Source organism: Oncorhynchus gorbuscha, linkage group LG26, assembly GCF_021184085.1.
Source record: "Oncorhynchus gorbuscha isolate QuinsamMale2020 ecotype Even-year linkage group LG26, OgorEven_v1.0, whole genome shotgun sequence".
NCBI lineage: Eukaryota > Metazoa > Chordata > Actinopteri > Salmoniformes > Salmonidae > Oncorhynchus > Oncorhynchus gorbuscha.
The window spans coordinates 1,771,169-1,794,114 of record NC_060198.1 but is presented as its reverse complement, the minus strand read 5'-3'; the positions used below and the strand labels follow the sequence as shown (position 1 = coordinate 1,794,114).

Sequence of the window (22,946 nt, the reverse complement as noted above, 5' to 3'; positions counted from 1 at the left end):
CTCTCTCCTTCTCAAACACACGCATGTACACACACTCCTCACTTACCATGACCCAAGGGACAGAACAACAGAATACAGAGTGACTGTTGTTGCAGGCTTTGGTTTTCTAACTGACTGTAGTCATGTCAGACACCATCCCTCTATGTCCTTCATCATTAACCCTAGGACTTATCATATAGCTTCTCAATCAAATGTAGGTGGCAGGAAAGTCCTGGCTGGCTGGCATCCTTCATTGGTGTGTGTGTGTTGTCTTACTGAATGTTCCTCCCCCTCTCATGATTCACCCTTTTCATGTTGCCACACACACACATAAACACACACACACATTCCCTCCCCCACTCCTAGCTGGACTGTGGGAAATCCTTGGGAAAGAGGTTGTGGCTACAGGCTCTGTTTCTTTTCTCTCTTCCTCTCTATCCCTCTCTCTCTCTTCGCTCGCTCTCTCTCTTCGCTCGCTCTCTCTCTTCGCTCACTTTCTCTCTCCCTCCAGCAGTAAACCTTTAAGTCAACGAACTATAATTTCTAGGCCACTAGGAGACAGAGAACTAGAGAGCTTGTTTATGACACCATGATAACTTGAATTTAGTGAAAGCAATAACAATAAATTGACTTCGAATTCTCTATAACAACGCTGTAGATACTTCATCTGGATCCACAATGAAGCATCCAAATCTGTGCTAGTGATGCTCATGGTTTTTTAAGCAGCTCCTGGGCCTTGCTCTGCATGTTTTATTTCCACCAACCATTTAACACACACTCTACCCCAGAGCCTGCACTACAGCCAGCTTCCACACACACACACACACACGCAAAAATGCAGACACACACACATACACACACACAGCAGTGCCAGAGATAACCAACTGCTTCTCACTCACACATTCAATTGTCCCACAACAAATGCTTTAAACAGCTGCCAGAGCAACACACACACTCCACTTCTCTCAGCATTAGATACCATCCGCTTTTCTCCTCTGATAGGGGTGTCTAGCCTATAGAGAATGAGTCTGACCTTTTCAGGCCTATACCCTGCCCACCACGCACACACAGACAGACAGACAGACAGACGCAGCCACAGAGACACACAGAGACAGACACTCTCCCTGAATCTCTCATAGGAGGTAGACACGCAACACTTTGCCCTCTCCTCCTCCTCCCCTCACCCGTGTGAGTGGTTAGAGTTCATTTCCTGCAATTCTACTCATTTTGCCATTGGACGTAGAGCAATGTTGTAGTTTTTAAGCAAGTTCCCTGCAATTCTACTCATTTTGCCATGGGGCAGAGAGCAATGTTGTAGTTTTAAAGCAAGTTCCCTGCAATTCTACTCATTTTGCCATGGGGCGGAGAGCAATGTTGTAGTTTTAAAGCAGGTTCCCTGCAATTCTACTCATTTTGCCATGGGGCGGAGAGCAATGTTGTAGTTTTAAAGCAAGTTCCCTGCAATTCTACTCATTTTGCCATGGGGCGGAGAGCAATGTTGTAGTTGTAAAGCAAGTTACCTGCAATTCTACTCATTTTGCCATGGGGCGGAGAGCAATTTTGTAGTTGTAAAGCAAGTTACCTGCAATTCTACTCATTTTGCCATGGGGCGGAGAGCAATGTTGTAGTTTTAAAGCAAGTTCGCTGCAATTCTACTCATTTTGCCATGGGGCGGAGAGCAATGTTGTAGTTTTAAAGCAAGTTCCCTGCAATTCTACTCATTTTGCCATGGGGCGGAGAGCAATGTTGTAGTTTTAAAGCAAGTTCCCTGCAATTCTATTCATTTTGCCATGGGGCTGAGAGAAAAATATGATATATCAGTGACCCCTGGTTGGTAATGCAACCATGACTTAGAAAAAGATTCTCGAACTTGCACCTTGTGTATTCTACTATTCTAACTCTCAACAGTGCGTTGAGACCCCGGGCTGAATTTAAAAAAAGATATATATAGAAAAATATATAGTTTATTTTTTGGTAATTGCTCCTATATGAACCATTCTACCCAACTGGATCAACACACAGGGGGACCTTTAACACCGGTGCGCAGCAGGAAGTGACGTCACATGACGCGACAGTGGAGACAAATAGCTTGGATAGAAACTGTAGTAGAGCGTTCTTGGTTAGCATGTCTGTGCTTGTCTGCTGTCTCAATTAAGGACACATGATTCATCGTTTTATTAGGAAACTGGGCCAACCGCTGATTTCATGGGTTTTATGTGGAGATATAATTCACACAATATCAATTGTCAACATAATCCCTTCAAGACATCTTTCGAAACAGGCCATATGACAGTCTATTGGGTAGACAGAAAACGTAGACACACACGGCCAAACACAAACACACAGACCAATAGGACAGGGAATAGAGTGTCATTTCAGAAGCACCATGTGTGTGTCTTATTCTTCTACCATGTTGTCTCTCTGCAGTGTGTGTGCTGTATGGCTGGGATCTGATAGAACAGGGTTGGGCTCCAGTATCTGCACCGGCACACACTCTAACCTGACTAGAATACTCCCTCTACTACCAAGGATGAAGAGACAGAGAGAGAGAGAGAGAGAGAGAGAGAGAGAGAGAGAGAGAGAGAGAGAGAGAGAGAGAGAGAGACACAGCTCCCATTAATAGTATACTATTGACCTCCTACTGCGGTACACAAGTTCATTAGTAGGATATTATTGACATCCTACCGCACTACACTAGTTCAGTATATTATTGATCTCCTACTGCATTACACTAGTTCAGTATATTATTGATCCCCTACTGCATTGCACTAGTTCAGTATATTATTGATCTCCTACTGCATTACACTAGTTCAGTATATTATTGATCCCCTACTGCATTGCACTAGTTCAGTATATTATTGATCTCCTACTGCATTGCACTAGTTCAGTATATTATTGATCTCCTACTGCATTACACTAGTTCAGGATATTATTGATCTCCTACTGCATTACACTAGTTCAGGATATTATTGATCTCCTACTGCATTACACTAGTTCAGGATATTATTGATCTCCTACTGCATTACACTAGTTCAGGATATTATTGATCTCCTACTGCATTACACTAGTTCAGGATATTATTGATCTCCTACTGCATTACACTAGTTCAGGATATTATTGATCTCCTACTGCATTACACTAGTTCAGGATATTATTGATCTCCTACTGCATTACACTAGTTCAGTATATTATTGATCTCCTACTGCATTACACTAGTTCAGGATATTATTGATCTCCTACTGCATTACACTAGTTCAGTATATTATTGATCTACTGCTGTGCTACACCAGTTGAGAATATGATTGAATTCCTACTGTGCTGCACTAGTTCATTAGTAGTATATTATTGACCTCCCACTGCAGTACACCACTTCAATATACAGTTGAGGTCGGAAGTTTACATTCACTTAGGTTGGAGTCATTAAAACTTGTTTTTCAACCACTCCACAATATTCTTGTTAACAAACTATAGTTTTAGCAAATCGGTTAGGACATCTACTTTGTGCATGACACAAGTAATTTTTCCAACAATTGTTTACAGACCGATTATTTCACTTAATCACAATTCCAGTGGGTCAGAAGTTTACATACACTAAGTTGACTGTGCCTTTAAACAGCTTGGAAAATTCAAGAAAATTATGTCATGGCTTTAGAAGCTTCTGATAGGCTAATTGACATGATTTGAGTCAATTGGAGGTGTACTTGTGGATGCATTTCAAGGCCTACCTTCAAACTCAGTGCCTCTTTGCATGACATCATGGGAAAATCTAAATAAATCAGCCAAGACCTCAGAAAACAAATTGTAGACCTCCACAAGTCTGGTTCATCCTTGTGATCAATTTCCAAACGCTTGAAGGCATCACGTTCATCTGTACAAACAATAGTACACAAGTATAAACACCATGGGACCACACAGCCATCATACCGCTCAGAAAGGAGACGCGCTCTGTCTCCTAGAGATGAAAGAACTTTGGTGCGAAAAGTGCAAATCAATTCCAGAACAACAGCAAAGGACCTTGTGAAGATGCTGGAGGAAACAGGTACAAAAGTATCTATATCCAAAGTAAAACGAGTCCTATATCGACACAACCTGAAAGGTCGCTCAGCAAGTAAAAAAGGCCACTGCTCCAAAACCACCATAAAAAAAGCCTGACTACAGTTTGCAACTGCACATGGGGACAAAGATCGTACTTTTTGCAGAAATGTCCTCTGGTCTGATGAAACAAAAATAGAACTGTTTGGCCATAATGACCATCGTTATGTTTGGAGGAAAAAGGGGAGGCTTGCAAGCCGAAGAACACCATCCCAACTGTGAAGCACGGGGGTGGCAGAATCATGTTGTGGGGGTGCTTTGCTGCAGGAGGGACTGGTGCACTTCACAAAATAGATGACATCATGAGGAGGAAAATTATGTGGATATATTGAAGCAACATCTCAAGACATCAGTCAGGAAGTTAAAGCTTGGTCGTAAATGGGTCTTCCAAATGGACAATGACCCCAAGCATACTTCCAAAGTTGTGGCAAAATGGCTTAAGGACAACAAAGTCAAGGTATTGGAGTGGCCATCACAAAGCCCTGACCTCAATCCTATAGAATATTTGTGGGCAGAACTGAAAAAGCGTGTTCGAGCAAGGAGGCCTACGAATCTGACTCAGTTACACCAGCTCTGTCAGGAGGAATGGGCCAAAATTCACCCAGCTTATTGTGGGAAGCTTGTGGAAGGCTACCCGAAATGTTTGACCCAAGTTTAAAAATTTAAAGGCAATGCTACCAAATACTAATTGAGTGTATGTAAACTTCTGACCTACTGGGAATGTGATGAAAGAAATCAAATCTGAAAGAAATAATTCTCTCTACTATTATTCTTTTTCACATTCTTAAAATGAAGTGGTGATCCTAACTGACCTAAGACAGGGAATTTTTACTAGGATTAAATGTCAGGAATTGTGAAAAACTGAGTGTATTTGGCTAGGGTGTATGTAAACTTCTGACTTCAACTGTATTATTGACCTACTGCACTACACTAGTTCATTAGTAGTATATTATTGACCTCCTACTGCACTTCACTAGTTCATTAGTAGTATATTGTTGACATACTACTGTGCTACACTAGATCAGTATATTATAGACTTCCTACTGCGCTACACTAGTTCATTAGCTGGAGTGTGTCATGGTTTAATTAAGACTAAGTAGCCTATCTACTGCCACCCACACGACTGACAGACATATAGTAGTGGGAAGAAGAGACTGGTCCTGTCTGGGCCCAGTACAATATCATAGCTACAATCAGGCTAGAACAGTATTCTAGCCCTGAAATATGCTAACGCTAGCTACAGGTAACTTATCCCCATGTACTGCTATCTTCCTACAGCTGCAGTTAAGATACTCTATGTCTGCATCCCAAATGGCACCCTATTCCCTTCTTAGTACACTACTTTTACGGGTTCCGGCCAAAAGTATTGCACTATATAGGGATAAAGGTGCCAACGGCATTGTGAAGGGTTGGTCGGTATCCAGATTTTCATATCGTCGTACCGTCCTTCTCTCGTCCCAGGATTTACAGTATTACTGGCTTGGGGGCGCCCAAAAAAACTATTACCAGAATGCTAACAAAATTACCATAAGTAATAGTGAATTTTCATGGAGGTTGCTAGCTAAATATGCTAACGAAAATAATCCAAGCAAATATGAATGAGAGACATTGTGCAAATGAACAAAGTTTTGACACATTCTTGTCTGAAGGAAGAACAGTACTTTTGTACATGCTGTGTCTGTGTGGAGTCTGGAGTCGCTAGGGCAACGGGCCTATCTGCTCTGCTTGGAGACGAGGGGGAGGAGCAGACAGGCCCAGAATGGAGAGGAGAAAAAATGCAAGGAAATCAAACTGCAGTGGCAGCTGTACAGACAACTCATCCAAAGGGATTTGACTTCTCAAACACGGCAGAAAGCTACCACAATGTAATGCCCCTTCACCTTATTAATTCAGCCACTTACTTAGATAACGCAACTCCCAAGTTTAACTTGCTAGTTAACGCAGAATTCATACTTTTTCACGCAGGAAAAAAATAAAGTGCATAAGAAATATCTTGCTGCGTTTAAAAAATAAATAAAAAACTTGTGTGCACTACCAGTAATACTGGGTATCCCAGGATGAGCTTGCAGATGCATACATGCAATTAATGCAATTTAATGCACACACACACGTACAAACACACTCATTCCTAACCCCACTTCCCTGAGTAACAGCACACCACAACAGGAGAAAAAACCCTGAACACAGCATATCTATCCATGGCCATTCAGACTCTTTGTGTGTGTGTGTGTGTGTGTGTGTGTGTGTGTGTGTGTGTGTGTGTGTGTGTGTGTGTGTGTGTGTGTGTGTGTGTGTGTGTGTGTGTGTGTGTGTGTGTGTGTGTGTGTGTGTGTGTGTGTGTGTGTGTGTGTGTGTGTGTGTGTGTGTGTGTGTGTGTGTGTGTGTGTGTGTATGTGTGGAGCCCAGAGCTTAACAACAACAAACCTCTAGGCACAAAATGCAAGCCTCACCACCTGGGCTGAAATAGGAGAGATGGCAGATTCAAACACACACACACACAAATAGCAGCGCCGGGGCACAGAGAGGCTATCACTGCTAGTAAAGCTATATGAGAAAACCATGAGTCATTGCAATAAACTGGTGTTGAGTAAGGGCTGTGTGTGTGTGCTGTGTGTGTGGGGGGGGTGTGAATGACAGGTGAATCGCTGAGTGGATGAGACGGGTAACACTAGGGGTGTAACGGTACACGTATTTGTACCAAACCGTTCGGTATGGGGACCTCGGTTCGGTCCAAACTGTGAAACCGAATGAGAACATAAAACAATATACAGTGCCATCAGAAAGTATTCAGATCCCTTGACTTTTTCCACATGTTGTTAGGTCACAGACCTATTCAAATATGCATTAAATAGTTATTTCCCTCATCAAGCTACATACACTACCCCATAATGACAAAACAAAGACATTTTGTTAATTTTTGCGAACAGACATTTTTGCATTTTTTTATTTTTTTTTTATTCAGAAATATCACATTTACATAAGTATTCAGACTCTTTACTCAGTACTTTGTTGAAGCACCTTTGGCAGCAATTACAGCCATGAGTCTTCTTGGGTTTGACGCTACAAGCTTGGCAGACCTGTATTTGGGGAGTTTCTCCAATTCTTCTCTGCAGATCCTCTAAAGCTCTGTCAGGTTGGATAAGGAGTGTTGCTTCACAGCTTTTTTCAGATCTCTCCAGATCTCTCAAGTCCAGGCCCTGGCTGGGCCACTCAAGGACATTCAGAGACTTGTCCCAAAGCAACTCCTGCGTTGTCTTGGTTGTGTGCTTAGGGTCATTGTCCTGTTGGAAGGTGAACTTTCCACTTTGGATCAGGTTTTCACCAAGGATCTCTCTGTACTTTGCTCCGTTCATCTTTGCCTCGATCCTGACTAGTTTCCCAGTCCCTGCCGCTTAAAAACATCCATACAGCATGATGCTGCCACCACCATGCTTCATCGTAGGGATGGTGTCAGGTTTCCTCCAGGCGTGATGCTTGGCTTTCAGGCCATAGAGTCCAATCTTAGTTTCATCAGACCAGAGAATCTTGTTTCACCTGGTCTGAGAGTCTTTAGGTGCCTTTTGGCAAACTCCAACCAGGCTGTTGTGTGCCTTTTACTGAGCAGTGGCTTCTGTCTGGCCACTCCACCATAAAGGCCTGATTGGTGGAGTGCTGAAAAGATGGTTGTCCTTCTGGAAGGTTCTCCAATCTCCACAGAGGAACTCTGGAGCTCTGTCAGAGTGACCATCGGAATCTTGGTCACCTCCCTGACCAAAGCTCTTCTCCCTAGATTGCTCAGTTTTGCCTGGCGGTCAGCTCCAGGAAGAGTCTTGATGGTTCCAAACTTCTTCCATTTAAGAATGAGGGAGGCCACTGTGTTCTTGGGGACCTTTAATGCTGCAGAATTGTTGTTGGTACCCTTCCCCAGATCTGACCCTCGACACAATCTTGTCTCAGAGCTCTACGGACAATTCCGTCGACCTCATGGCTTGGTTTTTTCTCTGACATGCAGTGTCAACTGTGGGACCTTATATACACAGGTGTATGCCTTTTCAAATCATGTCCAATCAATTGAATTTACCACATGTGGAGTCAATCAAGTTGTAGAAACATCAAGGATGATCAATGTTAACAGAATGCACCTGAGCTCAATTTCAAGTCTCATAGCAAATGGTCAGGTTACTTATGTAAATAAGATATTTCTGTTTTTGACTTTCAATAAAATTGCTAATATTTCATTATGGGGTATTGTGTGTATATTGCTTCCGAAGGCACTGTATATAAAATGAAAACACTAGGGCCTGTAGGCGATGTCTCCGCTGCGTTGTAGGTCTCTTGAGTAAATCGGAGCTGAAAAAAACATTTTGGGCTATTCCGTTAAAACAACTGGAGCCTAGGCGCACATTGTAATCAAAATTAGAATCTTAATTGGTGCATTTCAAACCTTTTGTGAGGCGCAGTCAAGAACTAGTTCTGCACAATGGCAAGTGGTGGGGTCGATTAACCGGAAATGGAGGATCCTTCGTCATCGTTTTAATCTCCAGTTTGGGGACATTTTGGCTTCCCAGTAGATTACAACGACGAGGGACAGAGAGAGTATGTCACCACGCACCTCAAAACATTTTGACACATTTACGCCGACATCACCCCAGTATTCCTACCACTGGAGCTGATTCTGACCGGGCCAAAGAAATGACAAGAGAGATAGGTATTTTTATAGTGGTGGATATGCACCATTCTCCTGGTTGAGAAGAATAGGGGGTTTCAGCACCTTGTGAAGGTGCTTGAGCCACATTATGAATTTGCCCTCTCGCACCCTTTTCAGCAAGTAGGTAGTAACCGCTCTATATAAGCAAGCTTAAGCTGAATTGGCAAAAGCACCCTGGGTTGCGCTTACTACAGATGGATGGACTTCCAGGGCTACAGAGAGCTACTTAACAGTGACAACCCATCACATTACCCCAGAGTGACAAATTAGAAGACTGGCACTACATACACGCCCCCTTTATGAGTCACTCAAGTGCGCATATATTTCTCTTTGTAACATTATAGTATAGGCCTATACAATGTCTGAGCCATGTTCACATATTGATTTCACACGCATATTGCACTTTATTTTAGTGGTGTAGTTGATGAGTAATGGTGTGTTTCATTGACGGAAACAGAAAGTGTTGTTATTCCTGATGGTCCTCTCATCAGGTATTATATAGCTCAACATCATATATAGAATCAGGAATAACAACACTTTGGATTTTCTTAAACAAAAAATGACTACAGTAACTTTTGGATTTTCATTTATCCCGCCGTACTGAAACCGAACCGTGACCCCAAAACCGCAATACCAACCGAACTGTGGGCTTGGTGAAATGTTACACTCCTAGGTAACACCCTGTCTGAGTGGCTGGAGAGAGTGATCAGGAGGTTCAACAAGGGGACACAGTGAAGTGACTCGGGTCAGGGTGAGGACAGAGAGAAGGTGACAGTGAAAGAGAGAGAGAGAGAGGAGACAGAGCTGCATTTCCTATTACACTGTGACAAATACTCAGACCAAAGAGAATATTTCTTTCCCAAAATTATAATTCAATAAAAAGAATTTGAAACTCTAAAAGATGAAGAAAACATCTAATATTTATTGGGTGAAAAGACAAAATGTGCAGTTTTTGGCAGCCAAATATGTGTCCTCCTGCCACAACCTGAGGAACAGCCAGTGAAAAGTGCAAAGTGATGTGGATAATATTTCCCATCTTGTTTTGTTCTGTCTTTCATACCAGGTCATGTGTCTTCTCAGTCATGTTGACACTGGTCCACTACCAGGTCATGTGTCTTCTCAGTCATGTTGACACTGGTCCACTACCAGGTCATGTGTCTTCTCAGTCATGTTGACACTGGTCCACTACCAGGTCATGTGTCTTCTCAGTCATGTTGACACTGGTCCACTACCAGGTCATGTGTCTTCTCAGTCATGTTGACACTGGTCCACTACCAGGTCATGTGTCTTCTCAGTCATGTTGACACTGGTCCACTACCAGGTCATGTGTCTTCTAAGTCATGTTGACACTGGTCCACTACCAGGTCATGTGTCTTCTCAGTCATGTTGACACTGGTCCACTACCAGGTCATGTGTCTTCTCAGTCATGTTGACACTGGTCCACTACCAGGTCATGTGTCTTCTCAGTCATGTTGACACTGGTCCACTACCAGGTCATGTGTCTTCTCAGTCATGTTGACACTGGTCCACTACCATTGCTTTAATGTATTGTTGTTCTGATTAATATTGTTGTTGTAGTTGTTGTTAATGGTAATCCCATGGCCACTACTGCTATTATTGCTGTTGGTTCCACCATTTATTTATATATAAATATATATTTTTTTATTTTTTATATATGTATACTTTGACAATGTAAGTAATAATGAACTTGCCATGTCAATAAAGTCAATTGAATTGAATTGAGAGAGAGTGATAGACAGAAAGAGGAGGGTAAATAATAGTTGTCAGCCAGGTAAAGACTATAGAAATAGACAGAGAGAATTCTGTCTCTTTTTCATAAAGAAACCATTGTCCTGATCTCTCTCTCCCTCTACACCCCCATCCCTCCCTCCATCCCTCTCGCTCTCTCTCTCTCTCTCTCTCTCTCTCCCACATCGCCTCTTTCTCTCTACCTCTTTCCATCCCTCCCTCTGATGGAGCTGTTAGAGACATCTGTATTATATGCTGAAAGGCACTCACTGTGTGTTTAAGGTTATACACACACACAGAGACACACAGAGACACACAGAGAGACACACAGAGACACACAGACCCTCTATGTGAGGTGACATTATAGCTGACAATAGAGCACCAGCTCCTATTCAGATGAGACCTCAGATTAAAGAGTCCATAAGGAATACCCTGCTGTACAGCTGTAAAGACCGTTACCCTGATGATGATGTACCCATCCGCAGGTCAAGCTGGACAGGACACACACACCTCTATGCCTGGAAAGAGACCCCTTGTCAGATAATACAAAAGGGAAGCGGAGGAAGCAGAGAACACCTCTACTGAAACACTTACCTCTTTCTTTTGATTTATTTGCCTCTCTCTTCTCCTGCCCTCCTCTCTCTTCTCCTGCCCTCCTCTCTCTTCTCCTGCCCTCCTCTCTCTTCTCCTGCCCTCCTCTCTCTTCTCCTGCCCTCCTCTCTCTTCTCTTGCCCTCCCCTCTTCTCCTGCCCTCCTCCTGCCCTCCCCCTCTCCCTCCACTTTTCTACCCTACTCAGGACTGAAGTGCCTGCCCTCTCCATCTTATCAGCTCCTATCTACAGCTCAAACATGCTCTGCCCACAATGCAACACCTGGGCACAAACACAGTAGCAGCCAAATATAAACCAGCAGCCTCGGTGTGTGTGTGTGTGTGTGTGTGTGTGTGTGTGTGTGTGTGTGTGTGTGTGTGTGTGTGTGTGTGTGTGTGTGTGTGTGTGTGTGTGTGTGTGTGTGTGTGTGTGTGTGTGTGTGTGTGTGTGTGTGTGTGTGTGTGTGTGTGTGTGTGTGTGTGTGTGTGTGTGTGTGTGTGTGTGTGTGTGTGTGTGTGTGTGTGTGTGAATATGTTAGCGCTAACTCATTTACTAACGAAACACTCAGTGACTTATGAGTTTTGAAATGATGACCCCGTATGACCCTGTATGGCCCCGTATGACCCTGTATGGCCCTGTATGACCCTGTATGGCCCTGTATGACCCCGTATGGCCCCATATAACCCTGTATGGCCCGAATAACCCTGTATGGCCCTGTATGACCCCGTATGGCCCTGTATGACCCTGTATGGCCCTGTATGACCCCATATGACCCCGTATGGCCCTGTGCAAACCTGATAACCTGCATGGTCCATATTCATAAAGCCTCAGAGTAGAAGTGCTGATCTAGGATCAGGTCCTCACTGTCCATGTCATCTTTTTCAAATATGATTTAAAAGGTAAAACCGATGGTGGATCAGCAGTCCTGCTCTGAGAAGCTTCATGAATATGGCCGTGATGTGCTTTAGGTATTATATCATCACCCAATGGGATGAAAGCCACAGTCTGCAATATTTCCTGCTGTTCAATGTGATGTATGTGTATATTCAGTGAGCATACAGTCTACTACACACGTGTTGTCTGTAAATGTGTAATAACTTGCTATATTCCTGAATGCTCTTGTTCGAAGTGAGAGGTAAAAAACACATTTCCTAAGGAGATATAATAACCTAGAGTAAACTTCTATTTTCATTGAAAGTTATACTTACCAAGCAGCAGTTTTAGAACGTTTGGGATGTACATAACACGCCTCATTGTTACAATCAACTAAACAGCATAAAATCAAAACACCCAGTTATTATGAGTAATCAAGGTAGAACCAAAATAGACTCCTTTCGGTGTTTACAAACATTGCCGAGCACGAGGGCAATGCACACAACTTGGTTGCAGAACACGAGTGAGTTCTCATAGAGCGGAAGCACAAAAAGACTATGTACATGTTGCTTATGAGCGCCGTCCACACTACTTTAGGATTATAATTGGATTGTAAGGACTTGTATGAATGTCCTGCTTATTAATATGAAGTTTGTGTCATCATCGCAAATCAACTGCATTATACTTTTTTTTTTAAATGTCAACTTCACCCAGAAAAATGACTTATTGGCCCGCTTTGCTCACCGCCTACGTCAATGAGCGTTAGCTTTCTAGCTAACAACTGCTGCGTACAAAATAGGCATTTTGCAAAGATCACAACCAAATATAATCTTAGCGAACGTTCAAACACTATCCAAAACAACATTGGAAGTAATAACTATGGAAATATCTCCATCATGTGGAATGGGCGCAGATGGCGATGGCCGGTGTTCCTGCATCCTGCCTGACATCAGTATGTGTGTACTGAAAAGGGGGACACAGAACAAAATCAAATAAAACCTACCCTTCAGTTTCTCCATCAGGCCCTGCGTCGCCCTCTCCAACACCCGCCCGTCCTCCTGCTGGTACCGATCATCCAGAAACCCGGCGGTGGCCTCTGATAGGTGAACCTTCCCGGCGACGCCCAATTGTTCCATGAGGTTGGCCAGGTTGACGTCGTTGGACCACACGTCGAACTTGAACCGCTTCATCCCCAGGATCCCACAGAGGACCGTGCCGGTGTGGACCCCCACCCTCATGTCCACCGTCTCACACGTCTCCTGGCAGAACTGCTCAATGGCCACGATCATACCTAGTTTCAGAGTAGAAGAAGCAGGAGAAGACTTTACTGACCCGTTTTCCTTGTAGTGAAACTGCTCGGATCCCAATCACCCCTGAAACACAAACACACGCAGGTCAGACAGAACGCAGTGAGCACACATCCAGTAACTAGTAACAGGTGCAGGGTATAAAAAGCCAACTGGAGAAAGACAGATACTGTAACCACACACACACTGCTGATTGCTCCCATAGTTTGATTGGAAAACATTTTGACCCAAAGGTCAAGAAGACCAGCTTCAAAAGACCTTCAGACCAGCGCACTAAATGCTTATCGGAGCTATCTCAACTCATTCTAGATGTGGACAACAGATATGCCTCTTCTCCAACGCTTGAACTCTACAAAGAGAGACTGCTACACCAATCGGAATTTGACAATCTTTCCACGAAACAAACGGAACAGCATCAGTTTAAGTCGAGGCAGACATTTTATGAACACGGAGAGAAAGCTGGCAAGTTGTTATCTCACCAGCTTCGACCTGAAATCTGTGTTGCAGCCGATTTAACTTCTACCAATCCCAAAGAAATCAACAATCAATTTAAGCAATTATACTCTGCTCTTTACTCATCAGAGGCTCTTCCTGACACATATTGTTTGCACGCTTTTCTAGACAATCTGGACATCACATGTCTCAATTCAGATGAGCAAACTAACATGGATGCCTCAGTAAGTGATGATGAAGCTCCTCTGGCAATCCAGTTCATGCAGAGCAGTAAAGCATGATGGGCATGATGGCCTCCCTATTGAATTTTATAAAGCATTCTCCTCTAAACTATCCCCTATCCTCAGCTTAATGTACAATGAAATCCTTTCTCGTCAGAAACTGCCCCTGACATTTACCCAGGCAACTATTTTGGTTTTGCTTAAGAAGGACAAGAATCTCCTGGACTGTGGCTCATTCCGCCCTTTAAGCCTTTTGTGCTGCGATGATCAAATTCTCACTAAGGTCCTCTCGTGCCATTCAGAGACAGTGATGCCTAATATAATTAACTCTGACTAAACCGGATTTATCTCAGGTGGACAATCTTTCTATAATATGCGCCGGCTATGTAATGTTCTTCATGCTGCCCACTCAACTCCACAACCAGAGGTCGTCAGCTCTCTTGATGCTGAGAAGGCTTTCGACCGGGTTGAGTGGAAATATCTATTTACGGTACTAGAGAGATTAGATTTTTTCCCGTCATTCCTTTCCTGGATGAAGAGTTTGTACTGGTCCCCCGTGGCGTCTGTTCACACCAACAATGTTACCTCCAGCTACTCCCCTCTCCACAGGGGGGCCAGCGGGGTTGCTGTTTATCCCCTTCCCTATTTGATATGGCTACTGAGCCTCTTGCTATCGCCCTACGTGGCGAGGAGGGGATTAAGGGGCGACATAACTCACAAGGTGTCCTGATATGCAGACTATCTTCTTTTACACATCTCTAACCCTGTGGAGTCTGTACCCGATGGTGGATCAGCAGTCCTGCTCTGAGACGCTTCATTCTTTTACACACCTCTAACCCTGTGGAGTCTGTACCCGATGGTGGATCAGCAGTCCTGCTCTGAGACGCTTCATTCTTTTACACATCTCTAATCCTGTGGAGTCTGTACCCGATGGTGGATCAGCAGTCCTGCTCTGAGACTCTTCATTCTTTTACACACCTCTAACCCTGTGGAGTCTGTACCCGATGGTGGATCAGCAGTCCTGCTCTGAGACTCTTCATTCTTTTACACATCTCTAACCCTGTGGAGTCTGTACCCGATGGTGGATCAGCAGTCCTGCTCTGAGACGCTTCATTCTTTTACACACCTCTAACCCTGTGGAGTCTGTACCCGATGGTGGATCAGCAGTCCTGCTCTGAGACGCTTCATTCTTTTACACATCTCTAACCCTGTGGAGTCTGTACCCGATGGTGGATCAGCAGTCCTGCTCTGAGACGCTTCATTCTTTTACACATCTCTAACCCTGTGGAGTCTGTACCCGATGGTGGATCAGCAGTCCTGCTCTGAGACGCTTCATTCTTTTACACATCTCTAACCCTGTGGAGTCTGTACCCGATGGTGGATCAGCAGTCCTGCTCTGAGACGCTTCATTCTTTTACACATCTCTAACCCTGTGGAGTCTGTACCCGATGGTGGATCAGCAGTCCTGCTCTGAGAAGCTTCATGAATATGGCCGTGATGTGCTTTAGGTATTATATCATCACCCAATGGGATGAAAGCCACAGTCTGCAATATTTCCTGCTGTTCAATGTGATGTATGTGTATATTCAGTGAGCATACAGTCTACTACACACGTGTTGTCTGTAAATGTGTAATAACTTGCTATATTCCTGAATGTTCTTATTCGAAGTGATAGGTAAAACAAATTTCCTGAGGAGATATAATAACCTAGAATAACCTTAACTATATTAGGCATCACTGTGGAGTCTATCACTTAGACATGCTACAAGGTTTTGGGACATTCTCTAGTTATGAATTAAACCTAATATAAAGTGTGCTCCTCCCCATGAATCAGTTAGCAGAAGGTATTGGGTATGCCAACTTCCTATTTAAGGTGGAGCATCAGGTCTGTACTTATTTGGGGTTGAAGGTCACACGCTCATTTAAGGCTCTGTTGAAACATAACTTCTGTACACTCCTGGAGAGAACGAAGCAGGATTTCATACGGTGGTCGTCTCTTCCCATTTCACTAGCAGGTCGCATTCATTCTGTTAAGATGACTGTACTATCTATGTTTTTGTACTTATTACAAATGATCCCCATTGTTTTGCCAAAGTCGATACTCAAACAACTGGACAGCTACATTTTAAAATCATTTGGAATAAGTAAAATCCACAAATGAGAAAGGTATATCTAGAGAGACCTAAGGCTGCAGGTGGGCGGGGCATTCCCAATTTTTTTACACTACTACTGGTCAGCAAATATATCTAAATGTGTTTGTTGGGTTTCTACATTTGAAAAAAAAAGGACTTGGGCCATCCTGGAGTTACAGTCTAGGTCCCAATTCTCAAAATCCCTTTATCCTTAAACAAGCAAGCTGCTTCTCTCCATGATCATCTCTTCCCAGCGTCACAGAGTGACACGGCATTCCAGTTCTGGCATAGGAACAGTCTGCTGTTCTTTTGTGACCTATTTGTTGATAACACCTCTGTCTCATTTGATACTCTGAGGGTTGACCATAAGTCTTGTTCTCTTCACTGGAAGTAGGCAGAGTCAACCTCCTTTATGCAGTGGGTTAAGGAGGTGGTGTCATCTCTGCCTTTGGAGGACGGGTACACAGTCCGTGGGGCCTGACAAAAGTTTGGCTTTACCTGGTCCCCAGTAACGACTGGAGAGCCTGTCTTTTACTTTGTGTCATTTGCATATTTTGGTAAGCAGTCATGTCTGTTCTAGTAGCCATATATTGTGCTGATAAGATTCAACTAATATTATTTTCTCCATCGTTTTTGTTTCTATTACTGTTTATGTTTCTGCCCTGTTTAATTTATGTTTCTATGTTATCCTTGTATGATGCCTTGGTGGGTGGGAGGGAGGTGTGGAGGGAGGGGTGGATTGGGGAATGAGGGGTTGGCGTTATACTGTTTTTCTGTTCTCATATCTGAAAACCTATAAATAAAGTACAAAAATAAAATGACAGACATTGCACAATAAAGTTGCAGGAGCAATTAACAGAATGCTATCTACCCATCTTTATCCCATTGGATCATACCTAGTCCCATCTCGACACAGCAGTACGCATGGTCAGGGCGTGGCTCGGGACATCCCGCCACGCAGTAGTAACAGTCTCCCAGTGTACTGATCTTCTCACAGCGCGTCAGCTCACACAGCCGGTCGAAACGGCCGAAGAGGTCATTGAGGAGCCCCACCAAGGCGTGGGCGGACTTGTTGGCAGACATTTTGGTGAAGCCGACGATATCCGCAAAGAGGATAGAAACAGGCTCCATCCGCTTCATGTTGAATGGTCTGAAGATGATCTGATGATCAAATTAAATCAAACTTTATTTAAAGTGTTATTAAAATTGTAACACACTTTGCAGTAAATCTATAAGCTTTTGTTGTTCTGGGTCTAGGCCGGTTACCGTAAAGAACTTTGTGACAACTGCTGATGTAAAAAGGCTTAATAAAATACATTTGATTGATTTGGATAAGCAATGAAGGAGGAATAAAATAGCATAAAACAATGACTAAAAGGCTAAGCTAAACGGGTGAGTTTTTAGGCATGATTTTAAAACGCCAATGGTGTTTTACAATCAACCACTGCTCCTCTTACCTGGCCTCTGGGGATCGAAGTCTTCTTCCTCTTAAGATGACTATGATGATGGGGATGGTTCTTGGGGCTTGCCGCGATCGAAGAAGCCCCCCCAGGACCTCCGACCGTGGAAACAGCCGAACAAGCCCCGGCAGAGTATCTCTTCCCTGCGTTCCCCTCCATCTCCTCGTCCCCCTGCTTCATCAGTTCATCGGCGACCCTCCTCGGCATGACAGAGTGGATCATGCGTTCCTTCAACGCTTTCTCCACCTGGAATGTATTCACAAAGACAGGTAACAACTGGTTTCCCTCTCCACCTGGAATGTATTCACAAAGACAGGTAACAACTGGTTTCCCTCTCCACCTGGAACGTATTCACAAAGACAGGTAACAACTGGTTTCCCTCTCCACCTGGAACGTATTCACAAAGACAGGTATTCACAAAAGACAGGTAACAACTGGTTTCCCTCTCCACCTGGAACGTATTCACAAAGACAGGTAACAACTGGTTTCCCTCTCCACCTGGAACGTATTCACAAAGACAGGTAACAACTGGTTTCCCTCTCCACCTGGAACGTATTCACAAAGACAGGTAACAACTGGTTTCCCTCTCCACCTGGAACATATTCACAAAGACAGGTAACAACTGGTTTCCCTCTCCACCTGGAACGTATTCACAAAGACAGGTAACAACTGGTTTCCCTCTCCACCTGGAACGTATTCACAAAGACAGGTAACAACTGGTTTCCCTCTCCACCTGGAACGTATTCACAAAGACAGGTAACAACTGGTTTCCCTCTCACACCTGGAACGTATTCACAAAGACACCTGGAACGTATTCACAAAGACAGGTAACAACTGGTTTCCCTCCCACCTGGAACGTATTCACAAAGACAGGTAACAACTGGTTTCCCTCTCCACCTGGAACATATTCACAAAGACAGGTAACAACTGGTTTCCCTCTCCACCTGGAACGTATTCACAAAGACAGGTAACAACTGGTTTCCCTCTCCACCTGGAACGTATTCACAAAGACAGGTAACAACTGGTTTCCCTCTCCACCTGGAACATATTCACAAAGACAGGTAACAACTGGTTTCCCTCTCCACCTGGAACGTATTCACAAAGACAGGTAACAACTGGTTTCCCTCTCCACCTGGAACGTATTCACAAAGACAGGTAACAACTGGTTTCCCTCTCCACCTAGAACGTATTCACAAAGACAGGTAACAACTGGTTTCCCTCTCCACCTGGAACGTATTCACAAAGACAGGTAACAACTGGTTTCCCTCTCCACCTGGAACGTATTCACAAAGACAGGTAACAACTGGTTTCGAGAACATCAAGAATGTAACCATTTGTGATCTATTTCATGTTATTTGATTGTTTGATGTACATGATGATGAAATGAAATCATCTGTCTCTCGATGATCAAATGTGTCAATGTTTTGATGTTATCCGTCTCTGACATACAAATAATAATTACCTCCAGGTCCTTGCCGTGCATGATGGCCTGGCCCACCTTGAGGAAGGTGGAGCGGGATCGCACTTCGGACATGATGAAGAGATGGATGCCGATGGCGTGGGCACACAGGTGGAGGAGGGCCTTAGCCGGGCACAGCCAGCGGAGGGTGTCCCATTCCAAGCTAGAAGAACCAAGACCTCCAGGACTAGATCCAGAACCTAGGGACCCTTCTGCACCTCCAACCCCAGCCTCGCCCCACCTATTCCCCCCATAATTTCCTCCACTGCCATCTCTCCCCTGGATCAGGGGCAGCCACTCTAAGGCTTCAAATAGTACTGAATACAGGAGCCCCAGTAAAACTGAAGCATATAGCCTCACATGGAGAACACTGTAGAGTAGTAGCAGGACCTCCATACACAGAGAGAAGGTGCCCACTGGGGAGATGCAGGGAGCCCGAGTAGGGCCCACTCCACCTGGGGTGCGAGGGAATGTCCGGTTGCCATCCCTGGTTCTCTCCAGGTAGACAAAGCCTCCTGTCTGGATCTGAGGAGCCAGAGTGATGGCGAATGTGGTCACAATGAGGAGCAGCGAGGCCTGGTTGTACAGGTGAGCATAGGGCCTTGTCAAGGTAAAGAGGAAGAGGATGAGCAGGAAAAGGAGGAAGGAGGCGGTCGGGGCGAGGAAGGTCGCTGGGTCACAGCGGTCGTGGTTGACCCCGAAATACACGCCCCAAAGGAGCGAGGCAGAGGCCATGTATGACAGAACATAGCGGAAGCGGCGTTGAGTCTGCGGGAAGCACCTCTCGCGGCACGCCTCTTCGAGTATCGGCGAATCAAACTTGGGGTCCCACCACTGGGCAGCGGACCTCTCAAACAACTGGGGCAGAGTCTTCTGCTGGCTGTGTAACTTATTCATAACAGCCCTCCGAACTCCCGACTCCCCTGAACTACAGCTGGAGGAGATGCTGTATTTGGTGCAGGGTTTGGAGGGATCTCCTTTGGCGGTAGTGGTAGACCCACCTACTCCACTCCCTCCTCCTCTGGTATTGCTGTCCCTTGTTGTTGGGGTTGGGGGAGAGTCATGATATTGTCGATGCTGTGGCGACGGCGCGTGCTGTGTGTGCTTAGTGTTGTCTATAATCCGCACAGTCACGGCGCCGTCACTGCTTGAGGCGCAGCTAACCTCCGTGGCATGTGGGAGAAGCTGCTGCTGCCGGTGTTGCAGCGGCTGCAAGGCCATTATGATGGCTGGAGTGACGTGAAGGGGGAAATACTAATATCTGATCAATGATGGCGGACGGTGCGCGGGCAATGAGGTAACAGTACTAAGTGAAACATCTGGCAGAGGAAGACTAGACAGGAGAGTGAGCAAAAAAGAGAGGCAAGAAAGGTGATGGTTGTAATCACGACTTGATATATCGTGTGTACAGAAAATACGTATTTCTACTAGGCTACGCACGAATGTAGCCAACTAGGCCTACTCACTCATATAAAAAGGACCGTTCCAGGCTCTTGAGTAGTTCATTATCCCGACCTCTGTATTACGTCAGCACTCACATTCCATTAATTCGTCCCTTGCCTTTGGAAGCCCTCGCTGTCCACTTTGTACTCGTGTGCTGGTCTGCTCGCTCTCATCTGGCAGTTGAAATAATTGAAAGTCCTTTCGTCCTTCCTCTCCCCTTCTTTATACATCCTTCCCCGATATTACGTTGTTTATCACATTACGATTTTATCAGGTTTAAAAAGCCAATATGGGATCAGTTGTTCAAATATTCACTTTTTATTCCACACCACGCGCAGTGTTTTGACAGCCGCCAGTGACAGCTCGAGCCTCGCTCTCAAGAAGTCCTCACGTGTCTTCTTCACTGATGATCAAAATAATGTCCCCATGTTATTATTACATTTTAATAAACACACAATCCGAAAAGAGAACATTATTTATATAATGTTTCCAAGTCCAAAACGACCCATATTGTGTGTGTCTTGTTTAGGAGTTGTAGGCTATACACAGTAGATTGTTGTCCCACTCATTCCAATAACAAGCTACACATGGCTAGAACATTGCGACAAAGTTACAGCTTCGGTCCCTTCTTATCTTATCGGAGCACCCGCTCCAAAACAAGTCACTTTAAAGTTCCTTTCCCTTGGAAAAAAAAAACAAGCGTTATCCTCTTTCCGTTGTAGTTATATGAGTCAACAGTTGAAAATAATAGGCTAACATTCATAGCATAAACTCGTATAGCATGTCCTCCTTTCCCTTTCGGACTATTTCAAAGCCCTAGTGTGGGTGAATATTTTCGTGTTATACTAGCCAAGCTGAAGAGTTAGGCTTTGGCTGTCGGGTCGGGTATGTGGGTGGGTCGGTTGGTTCACGACCACCCAAAACCAGCAGCCAGGCAGGCAGCGTCCGTTTAGCGGTCTAGCTGTCCCCCCATACCCAGTCTGTAGTTCTTCCACAGCCGGGCCTATTCCCAAGCTCCAGCCCCGTCCTTTCCTGACCTCCCTCTACGGATCTCTACATCGGTAATATCCCCACTTCCAAGACGACAGGGACTGTACAGATACAGTAATTATGAGACCTTGAAAAGCGATTTTAAATCGAGAGATAAGTACCCAAAATATGACAGCTGAGCTGATATAAGCCAACTCCTTTTACTAGGCTGGAGTCTTAAACAAACTTGTTGGTAAGAGTTGGCAAAACAGAAAGCTATGAGAAACACCCACCCTTGTATTAATAGTCTATTAAATATATAGACTGAAATACAAAACTGTCAAGTTATGTCTACTAAATATTCCTATCGAATATTCACATTTTCCATAGGATAGGTCTATCCAAGGAACAGGACAGGCTTTTAAAAACAAAAACTGCAGTTTAAAATTGAAGCAAAAACGTATCCAAAAACGTCACTACTGTGCTCCCTTCTGTATCCAAAGCCTAGAAACTTTTTCCCAGGCCGTGGTTCCTTCGTCATAGGCTACATAAGTAGCCAGGACTGTAAACGCGTGGAGTAGAGAATAACTATGGAGTGCATGGAGAGATTCTGTGAATTTCCTCCTCTTTGCTTTCCCCAAAGGAATACCGAATTCCCATGAGGAAGAAACAATATATCCTTGATCCTGCTTCCCTTTATTCAATTACCAACGAATAAGACATAGTTCGCGAAATGTGCTGGCTGTCTGTTCCATAAATTCCTCAAGTCTGGATAGCTCGAGATTATGCTGCCTGCATGCATGTGCCCAGAAGAAGCATAGCCCGAGAGAGTCCACTCCTTGTTGCGTTCGCGTCCTCTTCCGTTCGAAAGGTTCGGTGACGGTTAAGGTTACCTCCCTATTGCCCGGGTCCGGGTAGCCTAAGTAGGCTAATAAAAACACGTTTTTATGTGTTTTCCCGATTTATCCAGGGGAAGACAAGGCAGCTCCCGTCACTCCCACCATCTTCCTGTACCCAGACGGAAATTCTCCGCCAGCTGAGGCGGCGGTGCGGTGGAGAAGGGTGGGTGTCCAAAGCGGAGCGACTCGGTGGTATGAGCATCGAGCTTCAGTAGCTCCGGTCTGAAAATACAGCAGAGGGGGGTATGGTGGCTGATGATGGGAGCGCGCACGCAGAAATGTATTGTGTGGCTATGGACGAGCACGTATTGAATGAGAGTGAGAGTATAACTATTTCAGATTGTAAAACATTTAAATAGGTAGACTAGAAGTCCAAAGTAATATGCCTATCTTACGCATGTTACGCATATGCAGTTTTCTTTCCAAATGACATCACCCACCACATGACACAAACAGACCAACACGTTAGGTGTACAGATACCAATATGTTTCAGTGTTTTTACATTACATTCATGTTCATTGTTACACAGCTGTTACACATAGACCTATGCCCACGCTAACAGGGTTGTGCCCATAATTCCAACAGTCAGTGATATCATTGATTGAAGGTGCATAAAAAAGGCCTACCCTAAT

The 22,946-nt window shown here is 44.5% G+C and overlaps 1 protein-coding gene across 1 annotated transcript in view; it reads right to left on the bottom strand.

The window, feature by feature from the left end:
• adcy9 (adenylate cyclase 9) overlaps positions 1–22,543 on the bottom strand; it is a 71,602-nt gene extending 49,059 nt beyond the window's left edge. Inside the window, exons 1-4 of the mRNA XM_046332094.1 lie at positions 19,006–22,543; positions 17,541–17,789; positions 16,980–17,244; positions 12,974–13,261 (exon numbers count right to left, since the gene is read on the bottom strand). Of these exons, the coding sequence (XP_046188050.1) occupies positions 12,974–13,261; positions 16,980–17,244; positions 17,541–17,789; positions 19,006–20,223 (2,020 nt within the window). The 5' untranslated portion in view covers positions 20,224–22,543. The remainder of the gene's footprint in view (positions 1–12,973; positions 13,262–16,979; positions 17,245–17,540; positions 17,790–19,005) is intronic.
• Between the last annotated feature and the right edge of the window lie 403 nt (positions 22,544–22,946).